Raw genomic sequence first — 27,260 nt, 5'->3', positions numbered from 1 at the left:
TGTCTTTTTTTTTTAAATTGGGGTATAGTTGTTTTACAATGTTGTGTTAGTTTCTCCTGTACAGTGAAGTGGAGTTCCCTGTGCTATACAGCAAGTTCTTATTAGTTATCTATTTTATACATATTAGTGTATATATGTCAATCCCAATCTCCCAATTCATCCCACCCCCCTCACCCCTCCTTTCCCCCCTTGGTGTCCATACGTTTGTTCTCTACATCCGTGTCTCTGCCTTGCAAACCAGTTCATCTGTACCATTTTTCTAGATTCCACATATATGTATTAATATACGATATTTGTTTTTCTCTTTCTGACATACTTCACTCTGTATGACAGTCTCTAGGTCCATCCATGTCTCTACAAATGACCCAGTTTCCTTCCTTTTTATGGCTGAGTAATATTGAAGAGGCTGTCTTTTCCCCATTTTATATTCTTGCATATTTTTTGTAGATTAATTGCCCATATAATGTGGGTTTATTTCTGGACTGTCTATTCTGTTCCATTGATCCGTGTGTCTGTTTTTGTGCCAGTACCATACTGTTTTGATGACTGTAGCTTTGTAATATAGTTTGAAATCAGGGAGTGTGATACCTCCAGCTTTGTTCTTCTTTCTCAAGATTGTTCTGGCCATTCAGGATCTTCTGTGTTTCCATACAAATTTTAGAATTATTTTTTTCTAATTCTGTGAAAAATGCCATTGGTATTTTGATAGGGATTGCATTGAACCTGTTGATTACCTTGGGTAGTATGAGGATTTTAACAATATTAATTCTTCCAATCCATGAGTATGGTATATCTTTCCATCTGTGTCATCTTCAATTTCTTTCAACAGTGTCTTACAGTTTTCCAAGTAAAGGTCTTTTACCTCCTTAGCTATATTTATTCCGAGATATTTTATTCTTTTTGATGCAACTGTAAATGGGATTGTTAAGTTCCTTTCTAATAGTTCACTGTTAGTGTATAGAAATGCAACATATTTCTGTATATTAAATTTGTATTCTGCAACTTTACTGAATTCATTGTTGGGTTCTAGTAGTTTTTTGGTGGCATCTGTAGGATTTTCCATGTATAGTATCATGTCATCTCTAAATGGTGAGTTTTACTTCTTCCTTTCCAATCTGGACTCCTTTTATTTCTTTTTCTTGTATGATTGCTGTGGTTAAGACTTCCAATATTATGTTGAATAAAAATCGTGATAATGGGCATCCCTGTCTTGTTCCTGACCCTAGAGTAAATGCTTTGAGCATTTCACCACTGTGTACGATGTTAGCTGTGGGCTTGTTGTGTATGGCCTTTATTTATGTTGAGGTGTATTCCCTCTGCTTTGTTGAGAATTTTTATCATAAATGGATGTTGTAGTTTGTCAAATGGTTTTTCCATACCTATTGAGATGATCGTGTGAATTTTATTCTTCAGTTTGTTAATGTGGTGTATCACATTGCTTGGCTTTGTGGATATTAAACCATCTTTGCATCCCTTGGATAAATCCCACTTGATCATGGTGTATGGTCCTTTTAATGTATTGTTGAATTTGGTTTGCAAATATTTTGTTGAGAATTTTTGCATTTATGTTCACCAGTGACATTGGCCTGTAATTTTCTTTTTTTTGTTTTATCTTTTTCTGATTTTGGTATCTGGATGATGCTGGCCTTGCAGAATGATTTTGGAAGTGTTCCTTCCTCTGCAATTTTTTGAATAGTTTGATAAGGATATGTGTTAACTCGTCTCTAAAGAGTCTGGACCATTTGGTACTGGACTTTTGTTTGTTGGGTTTTTTTTTTTTTTATTACTTATTCAATTTCATTCCTGGTAATTGGTCTGTTGATATTTTCTATTTCTTCCTGTTCAGTCTTGGGAGGTTGTACATTTCCAGGAATTTGTCCATTTCTTCTAGGTTGTCCATTTTATTGGCATATAATTGTTCATAGTCATCTATTATAATCATTTCCATTTGCATGGAATACCTTTTTCTATCCCTTCACTTTCAATCTCTGTGTGTCTTTAGGTCTAAAATGAGTCTCTTGTAGGCAGCATACATGTGGGTCTTTTTTTAATATCCATTCAGCCACTCTATGTCTTTTGATTGGAGCATTTAGTCCATTTACATTTAATGTACTTACTGCCATTTTGTTCATTATTTTGGGGTTGTTTTTCTGTTCCTTTCTTCTTTTTTTGTTCTCTTCCCATGTGATTTGATGACCATCTTTGGTGTTATTTTTGAATTTCTTTCTCTTTTTTTTGTGTGTGTGTGTCTATTATAGATTTTTGGTTTGTGGTTGGCATGTGGTTTAAATATAGCAATCCATACATGTGTGGTTTTTTTAAGTTGTTGATCTCTTAAGTTTGAATGCATTTAACAGCCTTGCTTTTTTTTTCTCTCCCTGCCACATTTACTGTTTTTGACATCATATTTTACATCTTTTTGTTTTGTGTATCCCTTAACTACTTATTGTGGATATAGATGATTTTATGACTTTCATCTTTTAATCTTCCTATTAGCGTTATATGTGGTTGGTTTAGCACTTTTACTGTATATTTGCTTTCACCAATGAGATTTTTCCTTTCGTACTGTTTGTATTTCTAGTTGTGGGCTTTCCTTTTTTGCTTAGTGAATTCCCTTTAACATTTCTTGTCAAGCTGTTTTTTTTGGTGCTGAACTCTTTTAGCTTTTGCTTGTATGTAAAACATTTGATCTCTCCTTCAAATCTGAATGAAAGTGGTTGTAGTTTTTTTCCTTTCATTACTTTAATATATTGTGCCACTCCCTTCTGACCTGCAGAGTTTCTGCTGAAAAGTCAGCTGATAGCCTTATGGGAGTTTCCTCGCACATAATTTGTAGCTTTTCCCTTGCTGCTTTTAATATTGTCTCTTTATCATTATTTTTTGCCATTTTAATTACAACGTGTCTTGGTGTGGTCCTTTTTGGGTTGATCCTATTTGCGACTGACTGTACTCCTGGACCTGGATGTCTGCTTTTATTCCCAGGTAAGGGAAGTTTTCAACTCTATGTCTTCAAATATGTTCCCTGCCCTTTTCTCTCTCTTCTCCTCCTGGGACCCCTATAATGTGAATGTTTGTACCCTTGGTTGTTGTTCCAAAGATCTCCTAAATAATACTCTCTTTTTTTTCCTTTTTCCTGTTCAGTTTGAGTGATTTCCACTACTCTGTCTTCCAGTTCACTGATCTGTTCCTCTGTATCATCTAATCTACTGTTGATTCCTCCTAGTGTATTTTTTATTTTGGTTATTGTATTCTTCAGCTCTGTTTGGTTCTTCTTTATATTTTCTAACTCTTTGGTAAAAACTTCTAGCTTCTCACTGTGTTCATCTATTCTTCTCCCAAGTTCTTTGAGCATCTTTATGATCATTACCTTGAACTCTTTACTGGGGCTTATCTCCACTTCACTTAGTTCTTCTTCTGGGGTTTTACCTTGTTCTTTCATTAGGAACATATTCCTCTGTCACCTCATTTTGCCTAATTCACTCTTTTTATTTCTATGTATTTGGTAGGTTGGTTATGTTTCCCAATCTTGGAGAAGTGACTTTTTTGTAGTAGACATCCTATATTTCCCAGCTGCACACTCCCCTCTTGTCACCAGAGCTATATGCTCTAGGACTGCCCCTGTGTGGGTTGCATGGGCCCTTCTGTTGTAGTAGCTTGACTACTGTGGGTGGTCTGATAGTCATGGCTGATCCCTAGTCTGGTTGGTTGCCAGGCCCTGCCTTGTGCAGAGGCTGCTAGCCACTGGTGGTGGGGCCAGGTCAAAAGGTAGCTGGCTACAGAGCCCCAGGGGTTCCAAGGCCAGTGCTGGCTCACTGATGGGTGGAGCTGGGTCCTGGGATCTCTAGATTCAGGGCTCTGGGTGTCTCAGAGTTGGTGTTGGCCTGCCAGTGGGTGGGGCTGGGTCCTAATAGCTGACTGCAGGGTCCCAGGGTTCCTAGGGCTAGTGCCAGTGCACTGGTATGTGGGGCTGGGTCCTGGGGTGGCTGGACACTCAGGCAGTCAGCCTGCTGTCCTCACCTGGATGGCTGCTTGGCCTGAGGCATCTCACTACTGGTGATGACAGGCTAGTGGGCAGGGCCAGGTCCCAAGGCTAATAAGCTCGAGGAAGTATTCCAAAATGGCACTTGCCAGCACCAGTGTCCTTGTGGTAAAACAAGCTACCCAAAGTGGCTGCTGCCAGCATCTGTATCCCCAGGGTGAACTCCAGTTGCCTCCTGCCTATCCAGAAGGCTCTCCAGGATCTCTCCAAGATCAACAGGTATGTCTGACCCAGGCTCCTTTCAAGTTACTGCTTCTGCCCTGGGTCTTGGAACATTCACTTTTTATGTGCACCCTTTAAGAATACAGTTTTTATTTCCTACAGCCCCCTGGCTTTCCTGAAAGTCTAGTCTTCAAAACCTAGTGTTCTGGGGCTCATCTTCCCATAAGAGCTCATCTTCCTGGGGAGCCTTATGTGGGGCTCAGACACCATGCTCTTTGGGGAGAGTCTCTGCAATTGACCTATTTATGGGTCACCCACCCAAGGGTGTGGGTCTTGACTATACTGTGTCTCTGCCCTTCCTACCCATCTCATTGTGGTTCATTCTTTTTTTTCTTTCTTTTTTTTTTTTTTTTTTTGCAGTACGTGGGCCTCTTACTGTTGTGGCCTCTCCCGTTGCAGAGCACAGGCTCCGGACGCGCAGGCTCAGTGGCCATGGCTCACAGGCCCAGCCGCTCCGCGGCATGTGGGATCTTCCCAGACCGGGGCATGAACCCGTGTCCCCTGCATCGGCAGGCGGACTCTCAACCACTGTGCCACCAGGGAAGCCCTGTGGTTCATTCTTTATATCTTTAGTTCCAGAAGATCTTTTCTGTTAGTCTTCTGGTTTTTCTCATCAGTGGTTGCTGTGTAAATAGTTGTAATTTTGGTGTGCCTGTGGGAGGAGGTGAGCTCAGGGTCTTCCTACTCCACCATCTTGGCTACTCCCCCCCCCATAATATACCACACAGTCTTGATTATTGTGGTTTTTATTTTTTTAGCAGAGTCTGGAATTTAGATAGTGTCAGTCCTCCAACTTTATTCTTCTGCTTCAATATGGAGTTGACTATTCTGGATCTTTTGCCTCTCCAAATAAACTTTATAATTAATTTTTCAATGTCCACAAAATAACTCGCTGGGATTTTGATAGAGATTGCATTGAATTTTAGATCAAGTTGGGAAGAACTGACATCTTGACAATACTGACTCTTCCTATCTATGAACATGGAATTTAGTTCTTTGAAGTTGTTCATCAGAGTTTTGTAGTTTTCCTCATATAGATCTTATACTTATTTTGTTAGATTTGTACCTTGATATTTCATTTTAGGGGGTGCTAATGGTATTGCGATAAATGGTATTGTGTTTTTAACTTCAAATTCCACTTGGTCATTGCTGGCATATAGGAAAGTGGTTGAATTTTTCATACTAACCTTGCATCCTGGAATGTTGCTATAATTGCTTATGAGTTTCAGGAGTTTTTGGTCAGTTCTTTCAGATTTTCTACATAGATGATCATGTGATCTGCAAACAAATACAGCTTTATTTCTTCCTTGGCAATCCGCATACCTTTTATTTCCTTATCTTATTGCATTAACTAGGACTTCTAGCAGGGTGTAGAATAAGAGTGGTAAGAGGGGATATTCTTGCCTTGTTCCAGATCTTATTGGGAAAGCACCAAGCTTCTCACCATTAGGTTTTTATAATTTATTTATTTTTTTGTGGTACGCGGGCCTCTCACTGTTGTGGCCTCTCCCGTTGTGGAGCACAGACTCCAGACGCGCAGGCTCAGCGGCCACGGCTCACGGGCCCAGCCGCTCCGCGGCACGTGGGATCTTCCCGGACCGGGGCACGAACCCGTGCGTCAGCAGGCGGACTCTCAACCACTGCGCCACCAGGGAAGCCCACCATTAGGTTTTTAATAGATATTCTTTATCAAGTTGAGGAAGTTCTCTATTCCTATTTTACTGAGAGAGGTTTTGGGTTTTGTTTTGGGGGGGGGTTGTTTTTGTTTATTTATTGTTTTATCATGAATAGGTATTGGATTTTGTCTAATCTTTTTCTGCATCTATTGATATGATCAGGTGATTTTTCTTTTTTAGCCTATTGATGTGATAGATTATATTAATTGATTTTTCAGATTTTTAAAATATTTATTTATTTATTTGGCTGTGCTGGGTCTTAGTTGTCACATGCAGGATCTTCACTGCTGCGTGCAAGATCTTCATTGTTGCATGTGGGATCTTTAGTTGTGGCATTCAGGTTCTAGTTCCCTGACCAGGGATCAAACCTGGGCCCCCTGCATTGGGAGCGCAGGGTCTTAACAACTGGACCACTAGCGAAGTCCCAATTTTTCAAATGTTGAAGCAGCCTTGCATATCTGGGATAAATTCCACTTGGTCATGATGTATGATTCTTTTCATACATTGTTGGATTTAATTTGCTAATATTTTGTTGAAGATTTTTACATGTACGTTCTTGAGAGATATTGGTCTATACAGTTTTCTTGTACTGTCTGTCTGATTTGGGTATTAGGGAATGTTGCCCTCATAGAATAAGTTAGGAAGTATTCCCTCTGTTTCAACCCTCTGAAAGAGAGTGTAGAGAATTGGTATAATTTCTCCTTAAATATTTGTTAGTGAACTCATCTGGGCCTGGCAGTTCCTCTTTTGGAAAGTTATTAATTGTCAATTCAATTTATTTAATAGTTATAGGCCTATTCAGATTGTCTATTTCTTCTTGCATAAGTTTTAGTAGATTGTGTCTATCAAGGAACTGGTCCATTTATCCTAGGTTATCAAATTTATGGACATAGAGCTGTTCCTGGTATTCCTTTTTTATACTTTTAATATCCATGGGATCTGTAGTGATGTCCCTTTAAAAAATTTGTCAGGGCTTCCCTGGTGGCGCAGTGGTTGAGAGTCCGCCTGCCGATGTAGGGGACACGGGTTCGTGCCCCGGTCCAGGAAGATCCCACATGCCGTGGAGCGGCTAGGCCTGTGAGCCGTGGCCACTGAGCCTGCGCGTCCAGAGCCTGTGCTCCACAACGGGAGAGGCCACAACAGTGAGAGGCCCACGTACCGCAAAAATATTTAAAAAAATTCAGATATTAGTAATTTGTGTCTTCTCTCTTTCTTCTTAGCCTGGCTAGAAGCTTATCAATTTTTTTATCTTTTCAAAGAACTAAGCTTTGGTTTCATTGATTTCCTGTTTTCAATTTCACTGATTTCTACTGTAATTTTTATTGTCTTTTCTTCTGCTCACTTTGGATTCAATTTCCCCTTCTTTTTCTAGTTTCCTAAAGTAGAAGCTTAGACGATGGATTTTAGAGCTTTCTTTTCTCTAATATATATTTATTCAGTGCTATACATTTCCCTCTAAGTACTGCTTTCACTACATGCCCCAAATTTGGTAAGTTGTGTTTTTATTTTCATTTAGTTCAAAATATTTTAAAATTTCTCACGAGGTTTCTTCTTTGACCCACGTGTTACTTAGAAATGTGTTAATATTCAAGTATTGGGGATTTTCCAAGTATTTGTTATTTCTAGTATAATTCCACTGTGGTCTGAGAACAGACACTGTATAATTTCTTTCTTTTAAATTTGTTAAGGTGTATTCTATGGTCCAGAATGTGGTCTATCTTAGTGAATGTTTCATGTGAGCTTAGGAATTTGTGTTCTTCTGCTGTTGGATGAAGTGGTCTGTTGATGTCCATTATATCCAGTTGATTGATGTTGTTGAGTTCATCTCTCTCCTTACTCATTTTCTGCCTGCTGGATTTTCTGCCTTTTCTGATAGAGGGGTGTTGAAGTCTCCAACTATGATAATGGATTCATTTATTTCTCCTTGCAGTTCTATCAGATTTTGCCTCACATATTTTGATGCCCTGTTGTTAGGTAATACACATTAAGGATTGTTATGTCTTCTTGAGTAACTGACCCCTTTATCACTATGTAATGCCCCTTATTTATCCCTGATAACTTTCCTTACTCTAAAGTCTGCTCTATTTGAGGTTAATATAGCTACAAACTATACAGGTATAATATACTAACTATTTAAAACTGTATGTCTCAAACTAGCTTAAGCAACAAGAGAATTTATTGGCTTGTGGGACTGGAATACATAGGTAACAAGCTTGAGGTATGGCTGGATCCAGGGATGCAGCAAATGCTGGAAGATTAGCTTCATTTTCTTCCTCTATGATAGCTTCCTGTCCAGGCAGGCTGCTTCCCCTGGTGCTAACATAGTATCCCACAAAGTGAGTACCTCTTCCCAAAAGTCCCAGGTCTCATTGGCCTGACTTGGGTCATGTGTTCACCCCTGAGCCAACTGCAGTAGTTCGGATTGGCTAGGGATGAAATTTGCCCCACCCCAGAAACAGAGAGTGAAGTTAGCTCCATTCCAAGCACACAGATTAGCACTGGGAGAAAGGGGGTGTATTAGTTTCCTAGGGCTGCTATAATACGGATTACCACAAACTTGGTAGCTTAGAACGACAGACATTTTTATTCTCTCACAGTTCTGAAGCCAGAAGTCCAAAATCAAGGTGTCAGCAAAAATTGGAGGCTCTGAAGGAGAAACTGTCCCATGCCTTTCTCCTAGCTTCTGCTGGCTGCCAGCCATCCTTGGCATTCCTGGGCTTGTGGTGTATCACTCCAGTCTCTGTCTCCATCTTCACATCATCTTCTTCTCTGTTTCTCTGTGCGTCCTCTCCTCTTCTTATAAGGACACTAGTCATCGGATTTAGAAGCCACCCTAAATCCAGGATTTCACCTCAAGCTTTTTCACTAATAACATCTTCAAAGGCCCTCTTTCCAAATAAGGTCACATTCTGAGGTTCCTGGTGGACATGAATTTGGGGGGAGACACTATTCAACCCACTGTATGGTGGTTCCATCAAAGGATAAATCAGGGTGGCCAGTGCATAATATGGCCACCACAGGGTGATGGGGGTCTCCAGCCCTTATGCCTTGACCCCTTTTCTCTCCCCAGCAATCGGGCTCTTTGCCTCCATGGCCACAGTGCTCCTAGGCGGGATCCGGGCATCCAGCCTGCTCTTCCGGGGGCTCCTGTGGGACGTAGCACAGTCTCCTATTGGCTTCTTTGAGCGGACGCCCATTGGGAACCTGCTGAACCGCTTCTCCAAAGAGACAGACATAGTAGATGTGGACATCCCAGACAAAGCCCGGTCTCTGCTGATGTACGCCTTCGGACTCCTGGAAGTTGGCCTGGTGGTGACAGTGGCCACCCCGCTGGCTGTCGTGGCCATCCTGCCGCTGCTGCTCCTCTATGCCGGGTTTCAGGTAAGGGGAGGTTGGAGAGGCTCCGGGGGCCGGCCGAGGTCACCTCCACCAGTCCCCTGTCTCTGCGCAGGACTCTTCTAGGGAGCTGCCCCTAGAAGAATTCTCAGAGACAGAGACACCCCAGTCTGTTTCTAACACTTACTCTCATCTCTGTCTCCCAAATGTTCACATCAGTGTTCTTAACATCTGGGCTTCCCTGCTGGCGCAGTGGTTGAGAGTCCACCTGCCGATGCAGGGGACACGGGTTCGTGCCCCGGTCCGGGAGGATCCCACATGCCGCGGAGCGGCTGGGCCCGTGAGCCATGGCCGCTAAGCCTGCGCGTCTGGAGCCTGTGCTCCACAAAGGGAGAGGCCACAACAGTGAGAGGCCCGCGTACCGCAAAAAAAAAAAGTTCTTAACATCTGACAGTTTATACTGCTGCTGTTGCTGAAATCAGCTACCTCTTCCTCAATGATTTGGAAACCAAGAAGGCATTGCAAACTCTCAAAGACCATTGTATTAGGCTCGACTCTTTCAGTTGCCAGAACCAGAGACCAACTTAAATTAGCTTAAACACAAGATCAGAATTTAATGGCTTATGCTGCCAGGGTGCAGGGGGTCAGCTCTCACTAGGACACTGTCACTCTTTCCATATCTTCCCTCAGTGGTTCTTGAAGTGTGGTATCAGACCAGCAGCATCAATTTCACCTGGGAACTAGTTAGAAATGCACACTCTTAGGCCCCATTCAAGACCTACTGACTCAGATACTATGGAGCTGCGGCCCAGAAATCTGGGTTTTAATGAACCTTCCAGGTAATTCTGATCCATGCTAATATTTAAGAATCACTGGCTCAGCTCTGCTTGGCCTAATTTTGCACACACTCCTTTTCCAGGGGGCAGGTCTGATGGCCCCCCTTGCAACCCTATACTCACAGCCTCCCACCTCAGCAACCCCCGACACAAAGCAACTTTTCTCCAGCTCAGCATTCACACATCCATCCCAGGGAAGATTCTGATTGGCCTTTCATGAGGCATGTGTCATCCCTGAGCTCATCACTGTGACCAAAGGAATAGTTTACTCTGTAAAAATCAGACAAAAATCAGAAGTAGAAAAAACAAAACAAAACACGGTAGCCAGACAAAAAACATGGCCATCACTGCCTACCACAACTATCCCAAGTCTTTTCTATAGCCTCTTGACCTGGGGGAGGAACTGCTTCTCTAGAGCTTTGGAGTCGGACAGAGATGTGATTGAATCCAGGTCCTGCCACTTGCTTGCTATAGAGGCTTAGACCAGCTGCTTAATCCCTCTGAGCCTCTGGTGTTCTTACCTATAAACTGTGAACGACACTAATGCCCACCTCACAATGACTGAATACTGCAGTTGACCCTTGAACAACGTGGGGATTAGGGGCACTGACCCTCCTTGCAATCAAAAATCTGCTTAGAAGTTATAGTTGGGCCTCTGTATACACAGTTCCTCCATATCCACAGATTCAACCAAGTGCAGAACGTAGTACTGTAGTATTTACTATTGAAAAATATCCACAAATAAGTGGACCTGTGCAGTTCAAACCCATGTTGTTCGAGGGTCAACTGTATTTGGAAAGAGCCTGGCAGGCAGCCTGGGTGATCAGCAAATGCAGGTTCCTTCCTGCCTGCCAGCTGCACACAACTTCCAACCTCAAGCCAAATAACAATATATATTGTTTGTGCATCATCGTGTTCCCAGCACCTGGCATGTAACCTTCGAGTTCAGTGAATGAAATTGACTTGTCAAGCTGCCTTCCTTGCCCTTTGCGGCTTCGTTCCCACAGTGACTGGCCCTAAGTGAAGCAGTTGGCCTTAGAGCTGAGAATGAGATATTTACTATAGACTAGGGGTTTCTCCATCCTGGCTGTACCTGAGAATCACCCGAAGGCTTTTTAAAAATTCCAAGGCCAAGGTGATGCCACCAGAGATTCTGATTCAATAGTTCGGGGGTGAGGCATTGGGAGTTTTTGAAGATTCTCAGGTGATTTTTTTGTTTTGTTTTGTTTTGTTTTTGTGGTACGCGGGCCTCTCACTGCTGTGGCCTCTCCCGTTGCGGAGCACAGGCTCCGGATGCGCAGGCCCAGCGGCCATGGCTCACGGGCCCAGCCGCTCCGCGGCATGTGGGATCTTCCCGGACTGGGGCACGAACCCGTGTCCCCTGCATCAGCAGGCGGACTCTCAACCACTGCGCCACCAGGGAAGCCCTCTCAGGTGATTTTTAAAAAGACCCATGGAACTCTGATTCTACAAGGAAATTGGAGCCCAGAGAAGAGAAGCCACTGACCCAGGGTCACACAGCAAGTTGGTAACAGAGTTCCCTATGCTTCTCAAACTGTCTCTCTGTGTTTGTAACCCCTCTGCTCCCCACTGTCCCACTTCAGAGCCTGTATGTGGCCAGCTCATGCCAGCTCCGACGCCTGGAATCAGCCAGGTACTCATCCGTGTGTTCCCATGTGGCCGAGACGTTCCAGGGTGGAGCAGTGGTCAGGGCCTTCCGGGTCCAGGGCCGCTTTGTGGCTCAGAACGACGCACACATGGATGAAAGCCAGAGAGTCAGTTTCCCGCGGCTGGTGGCTGACAGGTAGGAAGGGGGCAGAGAAGAACCTATAATCCTTCTGTGTCCCCAGAGGATGAGACCTAAGGTCATACTGTGTGGTCAGAGAGGTCAAGTGGCCTGCTCAAGGTCACAGCGAATCGAGGGTAAAGCAGAGCCTAGATCCCACGGGTGCACACGGCTCACACTGTGCGCAGATGGACCTTGGCCTGAGGGGTCCCCAGCAGCAGGTGGGCAGGAAGCACAGGTGTCAGCAAAAGGGAAGAAGCCTCTGTTGCCTTGGTGACAAAGGAGCTACATAAGCATCCTCAGCCTCCTTTCGGTACTAAGCAAGAATAAGAACACAAGCTTTGAGCACAGACAGACACAGGTGCAAATCCCAGCTCTGCAACTTACTAGCTGGATGATCTTGGGCAAGTCACATAACCTCTCTGAGCCTCATTTGTCAAAGTGAGTTTGCACTCATGGAGTGGCTACTGAGATTAAACAAATACACTCATAGCTAATCCTTGTCATGTGCTTACCACATGCCCAGCACACAGTCCTCAGCATCCTCTGTGGATTAATTTTTTTAATCCTATTAACAACTCCACCAGGCAGAGACTCTTTTATAGATGATGAATCTTAGGCCCAGAGGGATTTAGGAACTTGCCCAGGGCCACACTGCAAATACATGGTGGAGTGAGGATCTGAATCCAGTCCGTCTGGTACCAGAGTGTGGAGAGGGTCAAGCACACAATGGGTGTGAATTCAATAAGTTTCAGTTCCTTCCTTCTTTCTGCCCAGATCCCCAGCCAGCTGGGGCTATGAGGCCCTGTAGCTGTGGGCAGTGTCTCATCGCCATATGCCTTCTGGGTGACCTGCCCTGCCCCTTCCTGGGGTCCTAGCCTAGGGAGGAGGGACCTTACAAACATTTAGGAAGCACCTACTTTGTGGAAGGGTCAATGATTTCTGCGCCAGATATGGTGGGTGTATCTCATTTAATCCTCACAACTATAATGAGCCAGATGTTACTTCATCCCACAGATGGGTAAACTGGGGTTCGGAGAAGTGAGGGACTCCCCCAAGGTCAGCCATCTAGGAAGTGGCAGACCCTCAGTCAGGCAGATGTGGCTTCAAATCCCGGTGTTTGTTATGTGTGTGGACTTGGGCAAGTACCTAACCCTTCTGAGTCCTGGTGTCCTCATCTGTCAAATGGGGACAACAGTCCTCCCATCGTGGGGTTGTTAAGAGGACTAGGTGCTTTATGCAGTGAAGCCCAGAGTCCCTGGAAGACAGGGATTTTTATCCGTTTGGTTTGCGGCTGTGTCCCCAGCATCTCCAGCATGCATGGCACACAGTAGGTGCTGAATACATATCTGCTGAATGAATGCATGAATCAATGGTCAAGTAGGAATTCAATAAAAGGAAAAAGAAGTAGGAATTCAATTTCCTCATCCATTCAATGTGTATTTGTTGAGAACCTACTACGTGCTCAGTCCTATGCTGGGTCCTGGGGACAGAGCCATGAACAAGACAAAGTTGATGGACTTCCCTGGTGGTGCAGTAGATAAGAATCCGCATGCCAGTGCAGGGGACACAGATTTGAGCCCTGGTCCGGGAAGATCCCACATGACGCGGACCAACTAAGCCCGTGCGCCACAACTGCCGAGCCTGCGCTCTAGAGCCCGTGCACCACAACTACGGAAGCCCGTGTGCTGCAATTACTGAAGCCCACGCGCCTAGAGCCCGTGCTCTGCAACAAGAGAAGCCACCGCAATGAGAAGCCCGCGCATCGCAACGAAGCGTGGCCCCCACTCACTGCAACTAGAGAAAGCCCATGCGCAGCAACGAAGACCCAACACAGCCAAAAATGAAATATTAATTATTAATTAATTTAAAAAGACAAAGTTGTTGCCCTCATGGAGCTCATGGGATCATGAGGCTACTGATGGAGGCCGACAGTCAAGGACTGATTAACTAGTTAGTTTAGTTATACAGAGTGATAAAAGGGAGGAGTGGTCCCGAGGGCTCTCTGAGGAGGTGATGCTTGAGCTGGCTGTGTGAGGGTAAGATGTTGGCCACATGAAGATGGAGGTCGGATTCAGGCAGGGGGAACACAGGGGACATGGCTTGGCACAGCCTGGGGACAGAAAAGTGGCAGCACAGCAGAGCTTACTTGAGAACCTACTGTGTGCCAGGCCCTGAGCTGGGCGCAGGTGAGACAGGACAGCATCGGCCTCCCACCCCTCCGAGCTCAGGTGGGGCCTGGGTGTGAAGGAGACCGTTGCCGGGACCCCAGGGGCACTCAAGCCGGCACGCTGTCCAGGCCTTGTGCCCAAGGAGGTAGGTAGCACAGAGAGGCCCCACTGACCCCACTCTTACCTGTCCCCTCGCAGGTGGCTCGCTTCCAACCTGGAGCTCCTGGGGAACGGGCTGGTGTTTGCGGCCGCCCTGTGCGCAGTCCTGAGCAAGGCCCACCTCAGCCCCGGCCTTGTGGGCTTCTCTGTCTCGGCTGCCCTGCAGGTACGTCCGACACCCCAACCTGGGCTCTGGAGTGCGGGCAGAATGGACACAGACCTCTGCCAGTGGGACCTTCAAGGACCTGAGTCTAAACTACCAACCAGTGAGGAAGACACGGCTCTGCAAGAGCCTAGGCTGGACCTCAGGCGAGACTCTTCTTCCCTCTCGGAGCCTCAGTGTGCTCCTCTGAAAAATGGGCAGTAATCCCTTCACTTCAGATACTATAAAGACTCACTGAGATAAAGTAGACAGAGTCCATTTCCAGTGCATTGTTAATGTTTTGTTAACTATTAGTAACAATATTTAATGTCAGGTTATGACATCTGTAAAGGAAAAGATATATATATATATATACACACACATATATGTAAGTAGCATTCATTATGAATGAGACATTGTTCTAAGAGCTTTATAAATATTAGCTCATTTAATCCTGCCCACAACCCCACCAGGGGTACTATTACTGTCCTCATTTTACAGTTGAGGCAACTAAGCTTAAGGATAAAGCAAGTAACAGGATGGAACATGATTGGGGGGAGGGTGCTTTTCTTTTGCATGGCCCGGAAGACCTCTCTGAGAAGGGGGCTTAAGATCTGTGGCCTAAAGGAAGTGGGGGAATAGGGGAGGGGAAGGGGAGGAGGGAACAGCAGGAGGAAAGGCCCTGGGATGGCGGGAGGGACGCGACTGGTGTGTTAGAGGAACAACAAGAAAGCGGTGTGGCTGGAGAGAGTGTGAGGACAAAACTGGAGGGAAATGAGGTTGGGAGGGGGTGCGGGCAGGGCTGGAGCAGGCAGGCGAGCAGGCCCTGAGGAGGAGCTTGGCGTGGTTCCAAGTGGGAAATCAGTGTTAAGTGGAGGGAAACCTCTCTGAATGGAAGTCATTGGGCTGGATCCTGCTGGGTGTCCTTGAGAGGGCCACACACCTTCTCTGGTCCTGTCTCCCTACCTGTTTCAAGAAGGGTTGGATAAGCTGATGTCCGAGGGCTCCTTTCTGGTCCATATATTCCAGTTCAACTAAAGGAAAAGAGGGATCCTTGTGGCTGCAGCCAAATTCTGCCCCCTTGTCTGCCCCGGGTCCCGCCTCCCAGCCCCTGCCTCACCTGTGGGGTGGCCTTGCTGAAGCTGTCCTGAGGTGTCTTCTCGAATCAGGTGACCCAGACGCTGCAGTGGGCTGTTCGCAGCTGGACAGACCTGGAGAGCAGCATCGTGTCGGTGGAACGATTGAAGGACTACGCCCAGACGCCCAAGGAGGTAATGGGCAAGAGATGGAGGGGGAAGCGGGCACCATCCAGGACCTACAGCAGAGGACGGTGGACCCATGTTGACATCCGCCACCGGCTTTACAGTCCCCACCACCGCAGACTGCAGTCACAGCCAAGGTGGCAGTAATGGTTAAGAGGGTAGGGTCTGAGACGAGGTCAAATCCTGGTTCCTCTGAATGGCAAGGCAGGGCACTCTGAGTAACAGGGGACCAGAAGTAACAGCAACATGACAGTGACATAACAGCAGCTTGATAGCAACATTACAGAGACATAACAGCAGCACAACAGTAACATGATAGCACTGCTGAAACATAATAGGAACAGTAGAGAAACATAGCAGCAACATAACAGTGCTGGGTGTACTAGGAGGTCATCCCACAATAAAGGACTTCACACAGTGTCTGGCACACCGCAAACACTCAATACATGTCCACCACTCTAATTAGCCCCATTTCACAGATGGCAAAACCAAGGCTCAAGGGAGTGGAGTGACCTGTTCAAGGTCACAGGAATAGCAAATGGCAGCACTGGTCTCCCCACTGCACAGACTTGCCCTTTTCACTAAAAGGAGAGTGTCTACCTCTACTAGCGAAAGAGAGAATATTATTTGAAAATTAATAATGGCTAATAACAACAATAGATAAAGAGTAGTCAACACATTATTTCTTTTATTTTCACTATACCAAATATTATTTGTTTTTAGCCTTGCTGCATTCCATGCCCCATAATAAACCTGTAAAATAGCAGAAAATAAGCCCACTTTACAGAAGAGGAAACTGAGGGTCAGAGAGAGGGGCCCTTTTGTGAGAAGTCTGGAGAAAGGCTCCTCTGACCCAGTGTCCCCTCCTGCCCTAGGCACCCTGGAGGCCGGCCACCTGTGCGGCCCGGCCCCCCTGGCCTCGTGGGGGGCAGATCGAGTTCCGGGACTTTGGGCTGAGATACCGACCCGAGCTCCCGCTGGCCGTGCGGGGAGTGTCCTTCAAGATCCACGCAGGAGAGAAGGTGAGCGGCTCACCTACAACTTCCCCCTTGTGGTGGCCAGGCCACAGGGCGGCTGGAGAGGCCTCAGAGCCATGGCCAGGCTGGGCATCACCCCGGGTCCAGGTCCTGAGCACCAGCTGCCTGCTCCACGTCCTCACCTCAGGTGCCCCAGTCTTCAGACCCACCACACCCTAAATGGAACTTATCATCTTCCCCAAACCTGCTTCCATCTTGGTGAAACCCACCCATCTTGGTGTCCCAGATGAAGAGGCATCACCCCCACTTCTTTCTTCTTTCTCTATCATTAGTTGAACACCTACTATGTGCTGGGTGAGGTGCTGAATGTTCCACATACTTATCCAGTTTGCATGGGCTCAGTTCCTTGCTTTGCCATGGCTGACCTTGGACAAGTCACTGCATGCCTTGGTCTCAGTTTCCCATCTGTAAAATGGGAATAATAATGTCAACCTCATAGAGTTGTTGAGAAGTTTACCTGGGTTAATATATAGAAACTGCCTGGAACAGTGCCTGGCACATAGCAAATGCTACAGAAGTGCTCACCAATGCTTTTATTCATTATTATTTGCATTTTCACTCTGACAACACCCCTAATATCACCTTATTTGCAGATGATTAGTCAGGCTGCTTCATTGAATCCTTCTCTGCCCTCCCCACCTGGCGACACTTCCTCCCTGCCCTCCCCTCCACTGCTCCAGGCCCTCAGCTTCCTGTTTCACCCCCTCCAATCTATTCTCCTGTGATCTTGATTTGAGCATGTCATTTCCCTGCTCCAGACCTTCCTCCCTCTCCCAGCTTCCTTCTGGTAAAGCCCAAACTCCTGAGCTTGGCATTCAAGGCCCTTTCTCCACTTCATTCATTGCCCTGCCAGGGCTTAGGCAACATTTGTGGAGCAGCAGCCTCTGGGCCAGGTGGGTACATGGTGCTGCCCTCAAGGAGATTACAGGCTAGTAGTTGGTGTGGTTCACCTGGAATCTTCCCCCTCCCTGAACTCCTAGTCATCCTTCAAGATTCCACTCAAGTATCTTCTCCTCCATGAAGCCTTCTCTGATTACCCCATCAACCCCCATCCCAAGCAACATGAACAGCAGCACCTCCATGCTTACCTCCACTGCTGCAGGGCCAGAGCCTGATTATAGAGAGTGCTTGTTCATCACACTGTATTTAAGTTTACTCAGGTGCACTATTTCCAAGACCAGATGGTGAGCCCTTTGGAGCAAGGACTCCTTAATTTCTGTATTCCTGGTGCCTGTCATACAATGGGCGACACACATGCTTCGTTCACTTATTAAACAGAGTGTTGAACCCCCACCAAGTGTCAAGGAAGGATGGGGGATGGATAGAAAGGTGGGCAGATAGATGGAAGGATGAAGGGTGGATGACTGGGATTGGGGGCTGGATGGAAAGAAGAAAGAGGCATGGGTGGAAGGATGGATGGACAGATAGGAGGGGGTGGAAGAAAGGATGAGAGATGTAAGGCAGGATAGGAATATGGATGGAAGGAGGGGAGGAAGGAAGCGTGAGGGAGGGAAGGGTAGAAGGAAGGGGGATAAACGCAATGATGGAAGGGAAGATGAGGGATGATGGAGGGGGTGTGGAAGGAAGGGGAAGGATGAAGGAATAGAAGGAAGGGTGGGGAAGTGGATGAAAAGATGGGAGAGGTGTATCAGGATGAGGGGAAGATAGAGAAGAATGCACAGACAGAAGGTTGGATGAATTGATGAATGGATATATGGACAGATGGACAGCTAGAAGGATGGATGCTCAAAGGATGATGGATAGATGGATGGGTCTTGGGTGCAGGGGAAACATCTAGCAAAGACATTCCCAGGAACCCTGTGGGCTATGGCCTGCCTTCTTCTGGCCAGGCCTGGTCGGAATGGGCCTTACTCCCCCATCCCCCGGCAGGTGGGCATTGTTGGCAGGACAGGGGCAGGAAAGTCCTCCCTGGCCGGGGGCCTGCTGCGGCTCCTAGAGGCGGCTGAGGGAGGGATCTGGATCGACGGGGTCCCCATCGCCCAAGTGGGGCTGCACACACTTCGGTCCAGGATCACCATCATCCCCCAGGTGAGGCCTGGGGAGGGGTGGGCAGAGGTGGGGGGAGGGGGAGAGGTGGGAGGCATGGCTGGCCCGGCTCTGACCCACTGTCCCTCCCGGCCAGGACCCCATCCTGTTCCCCGGCTCTCTGCGAATGAACCTCGACATGCTACATGAGCACTCGGACGAAGCCATCTGGGAGGCCCTGGAGACGGTGCAGCTCAGAGCCACGGTGGCCAGCCTGCCCGGCCAGCTGCACTACGAGTGTGCCGACCAAGGCGACAACCTGAGGTAGGGTCGCCGCACCCCAGCCAGACCTTGTGAAGTGCTGGGGGAGAGGCAGGTGTGGCCAAGGTCCCCCCCAGGGTAATATGCCCTGGAAGTCACCTCCCCACAAAGGATGATCAACCCCATTCTATTCCTAATCACAGTACAAACTCCATCCCTCATCAGCCATTCCAAACTCCAGCACAGTCTCTGAGTATCAAGAGATATTTTTTCTTTTTCCTAAAGTTGTTTCTGAATTTATTTGGTGGCAAAACTCAACCTCTACTGACACGAGGCTACTTCTGGTCTGTATTTATCTCACTCAGCATTTATTTTGCTGCAAAAATATTGTGTTTGCTATTGGGCGCTAACGCCACGCTCACTGGAGTTGTCAAGTAACATAGGGTGAACGCCTTTAAAAGCTTCAAGAAATCGTAGTGAAATACACACATCATCTTAACCATTTTTTAGTGTTCGATTCCATAGTGTTAAGTACATTCACATCATTGTGCAATAAACCTCCAGAACTTTTTCATTTTGTGAAACGGAAACTTTGCAGCCATTAAACAACAATTCTCTATTCTTCCCTCCCACCAGCCCCCATTTCACTTTGTTTCTCTAGGTACTTCATTTAGGTGGAATATTATAGTGTTTGTCTTTTTGTGACTGGCTTATCTCACATAGCATAATGTCCTCCATGTTCACCCATGATGTAACATGTGCCAGAATTTCCTCCATTTTTAAGGCTGAATAATATTCCATTGTATGGATAGACCACATTTTTCTTATCCGTTCATCCACTGATGGACGCTTGGGTTGTTTCTACCTTTTGGCTATTGTAAATAGTGCTGCTGTGAACATAGATGTACAGGTGTGTGCCTTTTTAAAAGTCAAGACATTCTGGATTCTAAAACCCACCTGACCCAGAAGATGTTAGGGTGAGGGACCGTGGGTGGTAATGGCACTAGAGGGGCAGCAGGGCTTGGTAGCCAGGAACATAGACACAGTTGTAGGATCTTGGGCAGGTTACTTAATCTTCAGTGCCTCAGTTTCCTTATCTGTAAAATGGGACTAATAGTTAGAACCTGCCTATGTGTGCAAGGATTAAATGAGTGCTATGTGTAAAGTTGTTGACACAGTGCCTGGCATGTAAGAAATATTCATTTCGATATTCATTTTAATCCTCAAAGCTGCACTTTCACTAATCCCATTTCACAGAGTTGGAATCTGAGGCTCGAGAGTTGCCAACTCACCTACCCCATAAGTGGTGAGTCTGGAGCAAAGCCCAGGCACCTGACACCCACATGGCCGTAGTAGGTGCTGGTTCCCTAAAGGGTTTACTCTGAGAGGAAGCCGAACATGGCAGGAAACAGCCCCAAACACCCTTGAGTCTCCAGGCTCTGGGGGCTCACTGACTGTGACCTTGACCCTCAACTTCCTCATCTGCAACTGGAGTAAAAGAAGGGTTTACTCTGTGACATGCATGGCTTTTATATGATTTGTCTTATCCTCACAACCCAGTGAGGAAGGACTCATTGACACAATACCTACCTTTGTGGTCTTTATTAGTTAATATACATAAGCATATAGGATGTGTCTGGCACATAGTGAAGACCATAGAATAGAAACAGAGATAGCCATTGCACAGATGGGGAAACTGAGGCCCAGAGGGTTTCAATGACCTGCCTAATGTCACTCTGCTCAAAAATGGCAGGATGGGGATTCTTACCAGCTCTGTAGACTAGGGACCCACGTTTGGGGATGGGCACACATCCCCCACTCACGCAGCTGCCATGAGGACACATTTGTGGGCACCCCCTGCAGGTCAGTCCTGATGTGCAAACATTTGGCCTGTCCCACTCATTCCCAGCCTAGGCCAGAAGCAGCTCCTGTGTCTGGCACGTGCCCTTCTCCGGAAAACCCAGATCCTCATCCTGGATGAGGCCACGGCTGCTGTGGACCCGGGGACGGAGCGCCAGATGCAGGCCGCCCTGGGGAGCTGGTTTGCGCAGTGCACGGTACTACTCATCGCCCACCGCCTGCGCTCCGTGCTGGACTGTACCAGGTAAGCCCCCACACCCCACCCCACCCCACGCAGCTGGCCCCCAGGGCGCCCCTGCAGGCAGAGGAAGGCATCAGGGTTTAGAGCTGGAAGGGCGCTGGAATAGATTATGAAGTGCCCGTTGTACAGGTGGCAAGACTGATGCCCACAGGGGAAGGATAAGCCCGAAGATACATGCCCAGCAGATGCTTCCAACTGGGCCGTCAGGGTCAGGAAGCCGCGTGGAAGGCCAGACTCGCTCAGACACGCTGGGCATTCAGAGCGGCCAAGACCCTGGGCTGGGGTCCAAAGAGCTGGCTGTGTCCCTCTCCCTTGCAGGGTGCTGGTCATGGACGAGGGGCAGGTGGCAGAGAGCGGCAGCCCGGCCCAGCTGCTGGCCCAGAGGGGCCTGTTTTACAGGCTGGCACAGGAATCAGGCCTGGTCTGAGCCCAGCCCCTGGATCCTCCTCCCGCCCCACCAACCCAGAGAGTCTGCCAGGCCCTGGAGACACAGTGACCCGGGGTCGTCAGTGGCCCCGTGGAATTGAGTCTAGACCCCTCTCTGCTCTCTGGGAGGAGAAAATGCCTGATCACCCCAGACCCAAGAGGACACAGCAACCCGCAGGTCAGCCTGATCAGGGCTCATCCAGCCCCCTCTACCCTGGAGCTAAAGTTGATAGCAGCTCTCTGCCCTGTCTGGCCCCTGGACTCACCTGGGGACCCCAAAGAACTGCCTGTGCCCAGGCTCCACCACAGACCAATGAAATGAGAATCCCTGGGGCTGGGGCTGGAACAATGGTGTGTGTACCTTTTACAGAGTAACCTTTTATTTTGAGATGATTGTAGATTGACAAGCAGTAAAAAATAATCCAGAAAACTCCTTGTGTACCCTTTACTACTTTCCCCCCAATAATAACATATTTTTGTTTGAAGTATAGTTGATTGACAACGTGATAATTACTGCTGTACAGCAAAGTGATTCAGTTATACATATATATACATTCTTTTTAAAAATATTCTTTTCCACTATGGTTTATCATAGGATATGGAATATAGTTCCCTGTGCTCTACAGCAGGACATTGTTGTTTATCCATTCCGTATATAAAAGCTTACATCTGCTGACCCCAACCTCCCGCTCCATCCCTCCCCCTTAGCAGAGTCTGTTCTCTATGTCCATGATTCTGTTTCATAGATGGGTTCATGTGTGTCATACTTTAGATTCCACATATAAGTGATGCCATATGGTATTTGTCTTTCTCTTTCTGACTTACTTCACTTAGTATGGTAATCTCTAGTTGCATCCATGTTGACGCAAATGGCGTTATTTCATTCTTTGTTATGGCTGAGTAGTATTCCGTTGTATGTATGTACCACATCTTTTTTTATCCATTTATCTGTCAGTGGACATTTAGGTTGTTTCCATGTCTTGGCTATTGTGAATAGTGCTATGAACATAGGGGTACATGTATCTTTTTGAATTATAGTTTTGTCCAGATATATGCTCAGGAGTGGGACTGCTGGATCACATGGTAATTTTATTTTGTTTTCTGAGGAACCTCCATACTGTGTTCCACAGTGGCTGCACCAACTTACATTCCCACCAACAGTGTAGGAAGGTTTCATTTTCTCCAGACCCTCTCCAGCATTTGTTATTTGTAGACTTTTTAATGATGGCCATTCTGACTGGTGTGAGGTGGTACCTTATAGTTTTGATTTGCATTTCTCTAATACTTAGCAATGTTGAGCATCTTTTCATGTGCCTATTGGCCATCTGTATTTCTTCTTTGGAGAAGAAATTTTTGGATTGGTTTGTTTGGATTGGTTTGTTTCGGGTTTTTTTGTTGTTGAGTTGTATGAGCTGTTTGTATATTTTGGAAATTAAGCCCTTGTTGGTTGCAGCATTTGCAAATGTTTTCTCCATTCTGCAGGTTGTCTTCTCATTTTGCTTATGGTTTCCTTTGCTGTGCAAAAGCTTGTAAATTGATTAGGTCCCATTTGTTCATTTTTGCTTTCATTTCTATTGTCTTGGGAGACTGACCTAAGAAAACATAGGTACGATTTATGTCAGGGAACGTTTCGCCTATGTTCTCTTCTAGAAGTTTTATGGTGTCATGTCTTATGTTTAAGTCTTTAAGCCATTTTGAGTTTATTTTTGTACATGGTGAGAGGATGTGTTCTAACTTCATTGATTTTACATGCAGCTGTCCAACTTTCCCAATACCACTTGCTGAAGACACTATTTTTCCCATTGTATACTCTGACCTCCTTTGTTGAAGATTAATCGGCTGTAGGTGTGTGGGTTTATTTCTGGGCTCTCTATTCTGTTCCATTGATCCATATGTCTGTTTTTGTGCCAGTACCATATTATTTTGATTACTGTAGGCTTGTACTATTGTCTGATGTCTGGGACAATTATGCCTCCTGCTTTGTTCTTTTTCTTCAGGATTGCTTTGGCAATTCTGGGTCTTTTATGGTTTCATATGAATTTGAGGATAATTTTTTTCTAGTTCTGTGAAAAATGTCATGGGTGATTTGATAGGGATCACATTAAATCTACAGATTGCTTTGGGTAGTATGGCCATTTGAACAATATTAATTCTTCCAATCCAAGAGCATGGGATATCTTTCCATTTCTTTGAATCATCTTTAATTTCCTTTTATGTTTTATAGTTCTCAGCATATAAGTCTTTCACCTCTTTGGTGAGGTTTATTTCTAAGTATTTTATTTTTGGGGTTGTGATTTTAAAAGTTTCTGTTTTTTTTTTTTTACATTCCCTTTCTAATATTTCACTGTTGGTGTAAAGAAATGCAACTGGTTTTTGTATGTGAATCTTGTATCCTACTATCTTGCTGAATTTATCAACTCTAGCAGTTTTGTGTGGTCTTTAGGGTTTTCTATATACCATATCATCTGCATATAATGAGTTTTACCTCTTCCCTTCCAATTTAAGTACTTTTTAATTTCTTTTTCTTGTCTGATTGCTGTGGATAGCACTTCCAATACTATGTTGAATAGAAGAGGTGAGAGTGGGCATCCTTGTCTTGTTCCAGATTTTAGCAGGAAGGCTTTCAGCTTTTCATAGTTGAGTATTATATTGCCTGTGGTTTTGTCATAAGTGGCTTTTATTATCTTGAGACATGTTCCCTCTATATGCACTTTGGTAAGAGTTTTCTCATGAATGGATGTTGAATTTTATCAAATGCTTTTTCTGCATCTATTGATATGATCGTGTGGTTTTTGTCTTTTCTTTTGTTTACATGGTGTATAACAATGATTTACGTATGTTGAACCGTCCTTATGAACTTGGGTGAATCCCACTTTGTCAAATCCCACTTTGTCGAATCCCACTTGGTCGTGATGTGTGATCTTTTTTATGCGTTGCTGGATTTGGTTTGCTAATGTTTTGTTGAGAATTTTTGTATCTATATGCATCCAAGATATTGGCCTGTAATTTTCCTTTTTGGTGGTGTCTTTGTCTGGTTTTGGTATCAGGGTGATCGTGGCTTCATTGAATGTCTTTGAGAGTGTTCCCTCCTCTTTAATTTTTTGCAAGAGTTTGAGAAGGATGGGTGTGAGTTCTTCTTTGTATGTCTGGTAGAATTCACCTGAGAAACCAACAGTAACATCTTAAAAGACGACAGCTCAATATCACAATCAGGAAATTGACATTGGTACAATCCACCGATCCTGTTCAGACTCCCCAGTTTTACTTGTACTCACTGGGTGTGTGTGTGTTTACTTCTATGTAATTGCATCATACGTACAGGTTCCTGCATCCACCACCACAGTTGGGATGTTGACTGCTTCTGTCTCCACGTGGACCTTTCAAATTGCCATTTGGTAACCACCCCCACCTCCCCCTGCCCTCACAACCACTGGTGTGGTCTCCAGCCCAAATAATTCCAATGTGCAGCCAGGACTGAGAACTGCTACTCCACCCTCATGCATGAGCTCCAGGGAGCATCATGTCTGAACAGATGCACAAGCCACAGCCCACACCAGGGAAGGGCCTCTCCGGGCACAAGCCCTCGCCCAGCACACAGTTCAATTCCAAAAGGGAGATGAGAAGAGCCAGGTCTCCTGGGCCCTACCAGGAGAATTTGCTCAGGATTTGGTGCATTTCATCCATTTGTTTATTCAGGACTAAATCTGCCCCAGCAGCTGCTGGAACACCAAGGGCATTTCTGGTCACAGTTCCACCCGCCAGGCGCCGTGGGGGAGACGCTGTTGCAAGGCCGAGGTCAGGGGTAGGTCAAGGTCCAGCACTTGCTTCCATGAAGGTCAGTACACAGCGCACAAGGCTCGGGCCCGTTTGTGACAGCAATCAACATTCTAATCAAAATGGCTTCAGGCACCAGGAAAGAGGTGAGAGCCTAAAGTAGCCAAGCCTGAGGTCACAGGGAAACAGCTGAAAAGGGCAGCGTGAGAAATGAGACAAATCCCCAGATCATAACTATGGCCGCCCAGGGGTCTGCACTGACCCCCGGCACTGCAGCTGGGAGAGAGCAAGTTAATAGAGAGGGTCGTAGCCGAGCAGGGTACAAAGTAAGTGCTCAATAATTGTTTGCTATTATTCTCGATACTGTTGTGTTTACGGGCCTCTGAGGGGCAGCAGAGAGGGTAGATACAACAGGATTTTTTTTAAACCGCTTCACTATTGATACGTGGGGTGGGTAATTCCATGTGGAGGCGTCCTGTGCACTGTCAGATGTTCAGCAGCATCCCTGGTGTCCACCCACTTGAAGCCAGGAGCACCTTCTACTCTAGGTGTGACAAAAATGTCTCCAGACACTGCCAGTTGAGTCATGCGTCTCCGCCATCAATAATGCACCAATACCTGGGCAACGGCTGTGTTGGTGTGTCAGGAGAGGCCCACGGACACACACCTACTTGCCCGGACACAGGGCCTGCCCTGTCCCAGACAGCTCATGGGGATACTTTTTTTTTTTTCTATATTCCTTTGAATAGTTGAAGGCTTGAGTTGTTACCTTTGTTTTGTATACACTTTATCATTGTGCCTATTGACCTCCTAACCTCATGGGGACTTTCTGATTGTCCATCCTGACTTAGGGTTTTCAGCCCAGAGGAGTCTAAATCCAGGTCCAGTCATGGCTGCCTCCCCTTTTCAAGATGTGACCAGCGTTCATTTTGATACCTTCAAAATGGGGTAGGGGTCTGCATCCCTTGCCCGCCCCCTGTCATGCCAACAAAATGCCATCATTACTAGTGATTTTGCTCCATTTTGCAGATGAGAAAACTGAGGCTCGGTGAGCGGACGTGACCTGGCAAGGCCACCTGGCTAGTAAGTGGCAAGCGGGGATCTCCCCTTGGGCCTAACACCAAAGTCCAAGTCATCTTGTGTGGGTATCTGTCCTACTGCAAGGCAAAGGAAGGGACCAGACACAGCGCTTCTCGTGTCTCCTCCTGGAGCCGACCAGCTGATGCCCTGGCAGAGCGACTGCAGGCAAAGGTGGCAGCTGTGTGCTTGGCATGGTCACACGTGTTGTTGCAGGGCCACAACAGCCTCCTTCATGGAGGTGGATGGTGTTTTGCCAGGAAGCAGAGTGTGGGCCGTGGAACCAGCGCCCGCAAGAGCCCACTAACAAGGCTGCTGTTGGGCCCACCCCGTGGCTCCCTGGACACCAGCCCGCGGGCCACCCGGGCCATTAATCCCCTGGCTGTGGCTCCTGCCAGCAGGGCCTGGCTGGCGGGTGAGCACAGCTAAGAGGCAGGAAAGCTATGTACAGACCTTCCTTGGTCAGTGCCTCTCTCGGTAAGTCCTTAAACTTCACCCGAGTCCCACTGGTCAATGTAAACCCACAGCCCTGCTCTAAATGCCTGTCACCCAGTTAATCCTCACAATCGGAGGGGGAAGGTACATCACCCCACGCCTTACTAGGATGCTGTGCTGAGGAAGGTACTATCATTAGGCCCCTTTTACAGGTGACAAAACTGAGAGTGTAAGTAAGTAGGGATCTGAACCCAGGAAGGCTGGTGCCAGAGCCCACGTCCTAACCACTGTACCACACTGCCTCTCTCACATTCCTTTAGCTCTAGCACATCGCTCATGGATAACAGCTGAATTCCGCTCTAGAATCCCACCAGAAGGGAAGGAAAGGGCTCCTTTCCTTCTTGAACTGAGACGAGAGATCTGTGCATTTGTATTGGCTGTGCTTTCCCTCGCACCCAGCGTGGTACACAGCGCGTAGGAGGGGTCAATAGATACTGACTGGATGGAGGGATGGGTGGAGGAAATGAAGAGGTG

The 27,260-nt window shown here is 46.5% G+C and overlaps 1 protein-coding gene across 1 annotated transcript in view; it reads left to right on the top strand.

Moving 5' to 3' along the window:
- The window catches only part of ABCC6 (ATP binding cassette subfamily C member 6), a 63,741-nt gene extending 42,300 nt beyond the window's left edge, over positions 1-21,441 (top strand). The window contains exons 23-31 of the mRNA XM_059038300.2: positions 9,008-9,318; positions 11,714-11,913; positions 14,265-14,391; positions 15,537-15,638; positions 16,505-16,651; positions 18,557-18,715; positions 18,810-18,976; positions 20,823-21,017; positions 21,333-21,441. Coding sequence (XP_058894283.1) covers positions 9,008-9,318; positions 11,714-11,913; positions 14,265-14,391; positions 15,537-15,638; positions 16,505-16,651; positions 18,557-18,715; positions 18,810-18,976; positions 20,823-21,017; positions 21,333-21,441 — 1,517 coding nt within the window. The remainder of the gene's footprint in view (positions 1-9,007; positions 9,319-11,713; positions 11,914-14,264; positions 14,392-15,536; positions 15,639-16,504; positions 16,652-18,556; positions 18,716-18,809; positions 18,977-20,822; positions 21,018-21,332) is intronic.
- The last annotated feature ends 5,819 nt before the right edge of the window (positions 21,442-27,260 follow it).

The sequence above is a fragment of the Kogia breviceps genome, chromosome 14 (assembly GCF_026419965.1).
Source record: "Kogia breviceps isolate mKogBre1 chromosome 14, mKogBre1 haplotype 1, whole genome shotgun sequence".
Taxonomy (NCBI): domain Eukaryota; kingdom Metazoa; phylum Chordata; class Mammalia; order Artiodactyla; family Physeteridae; genus Kogia; species Kogia breviceps.
Note: the sequence above shows the minus strand (reverse complement) of the source record. Positions and strands in the feature narration are given on the sequence as shown.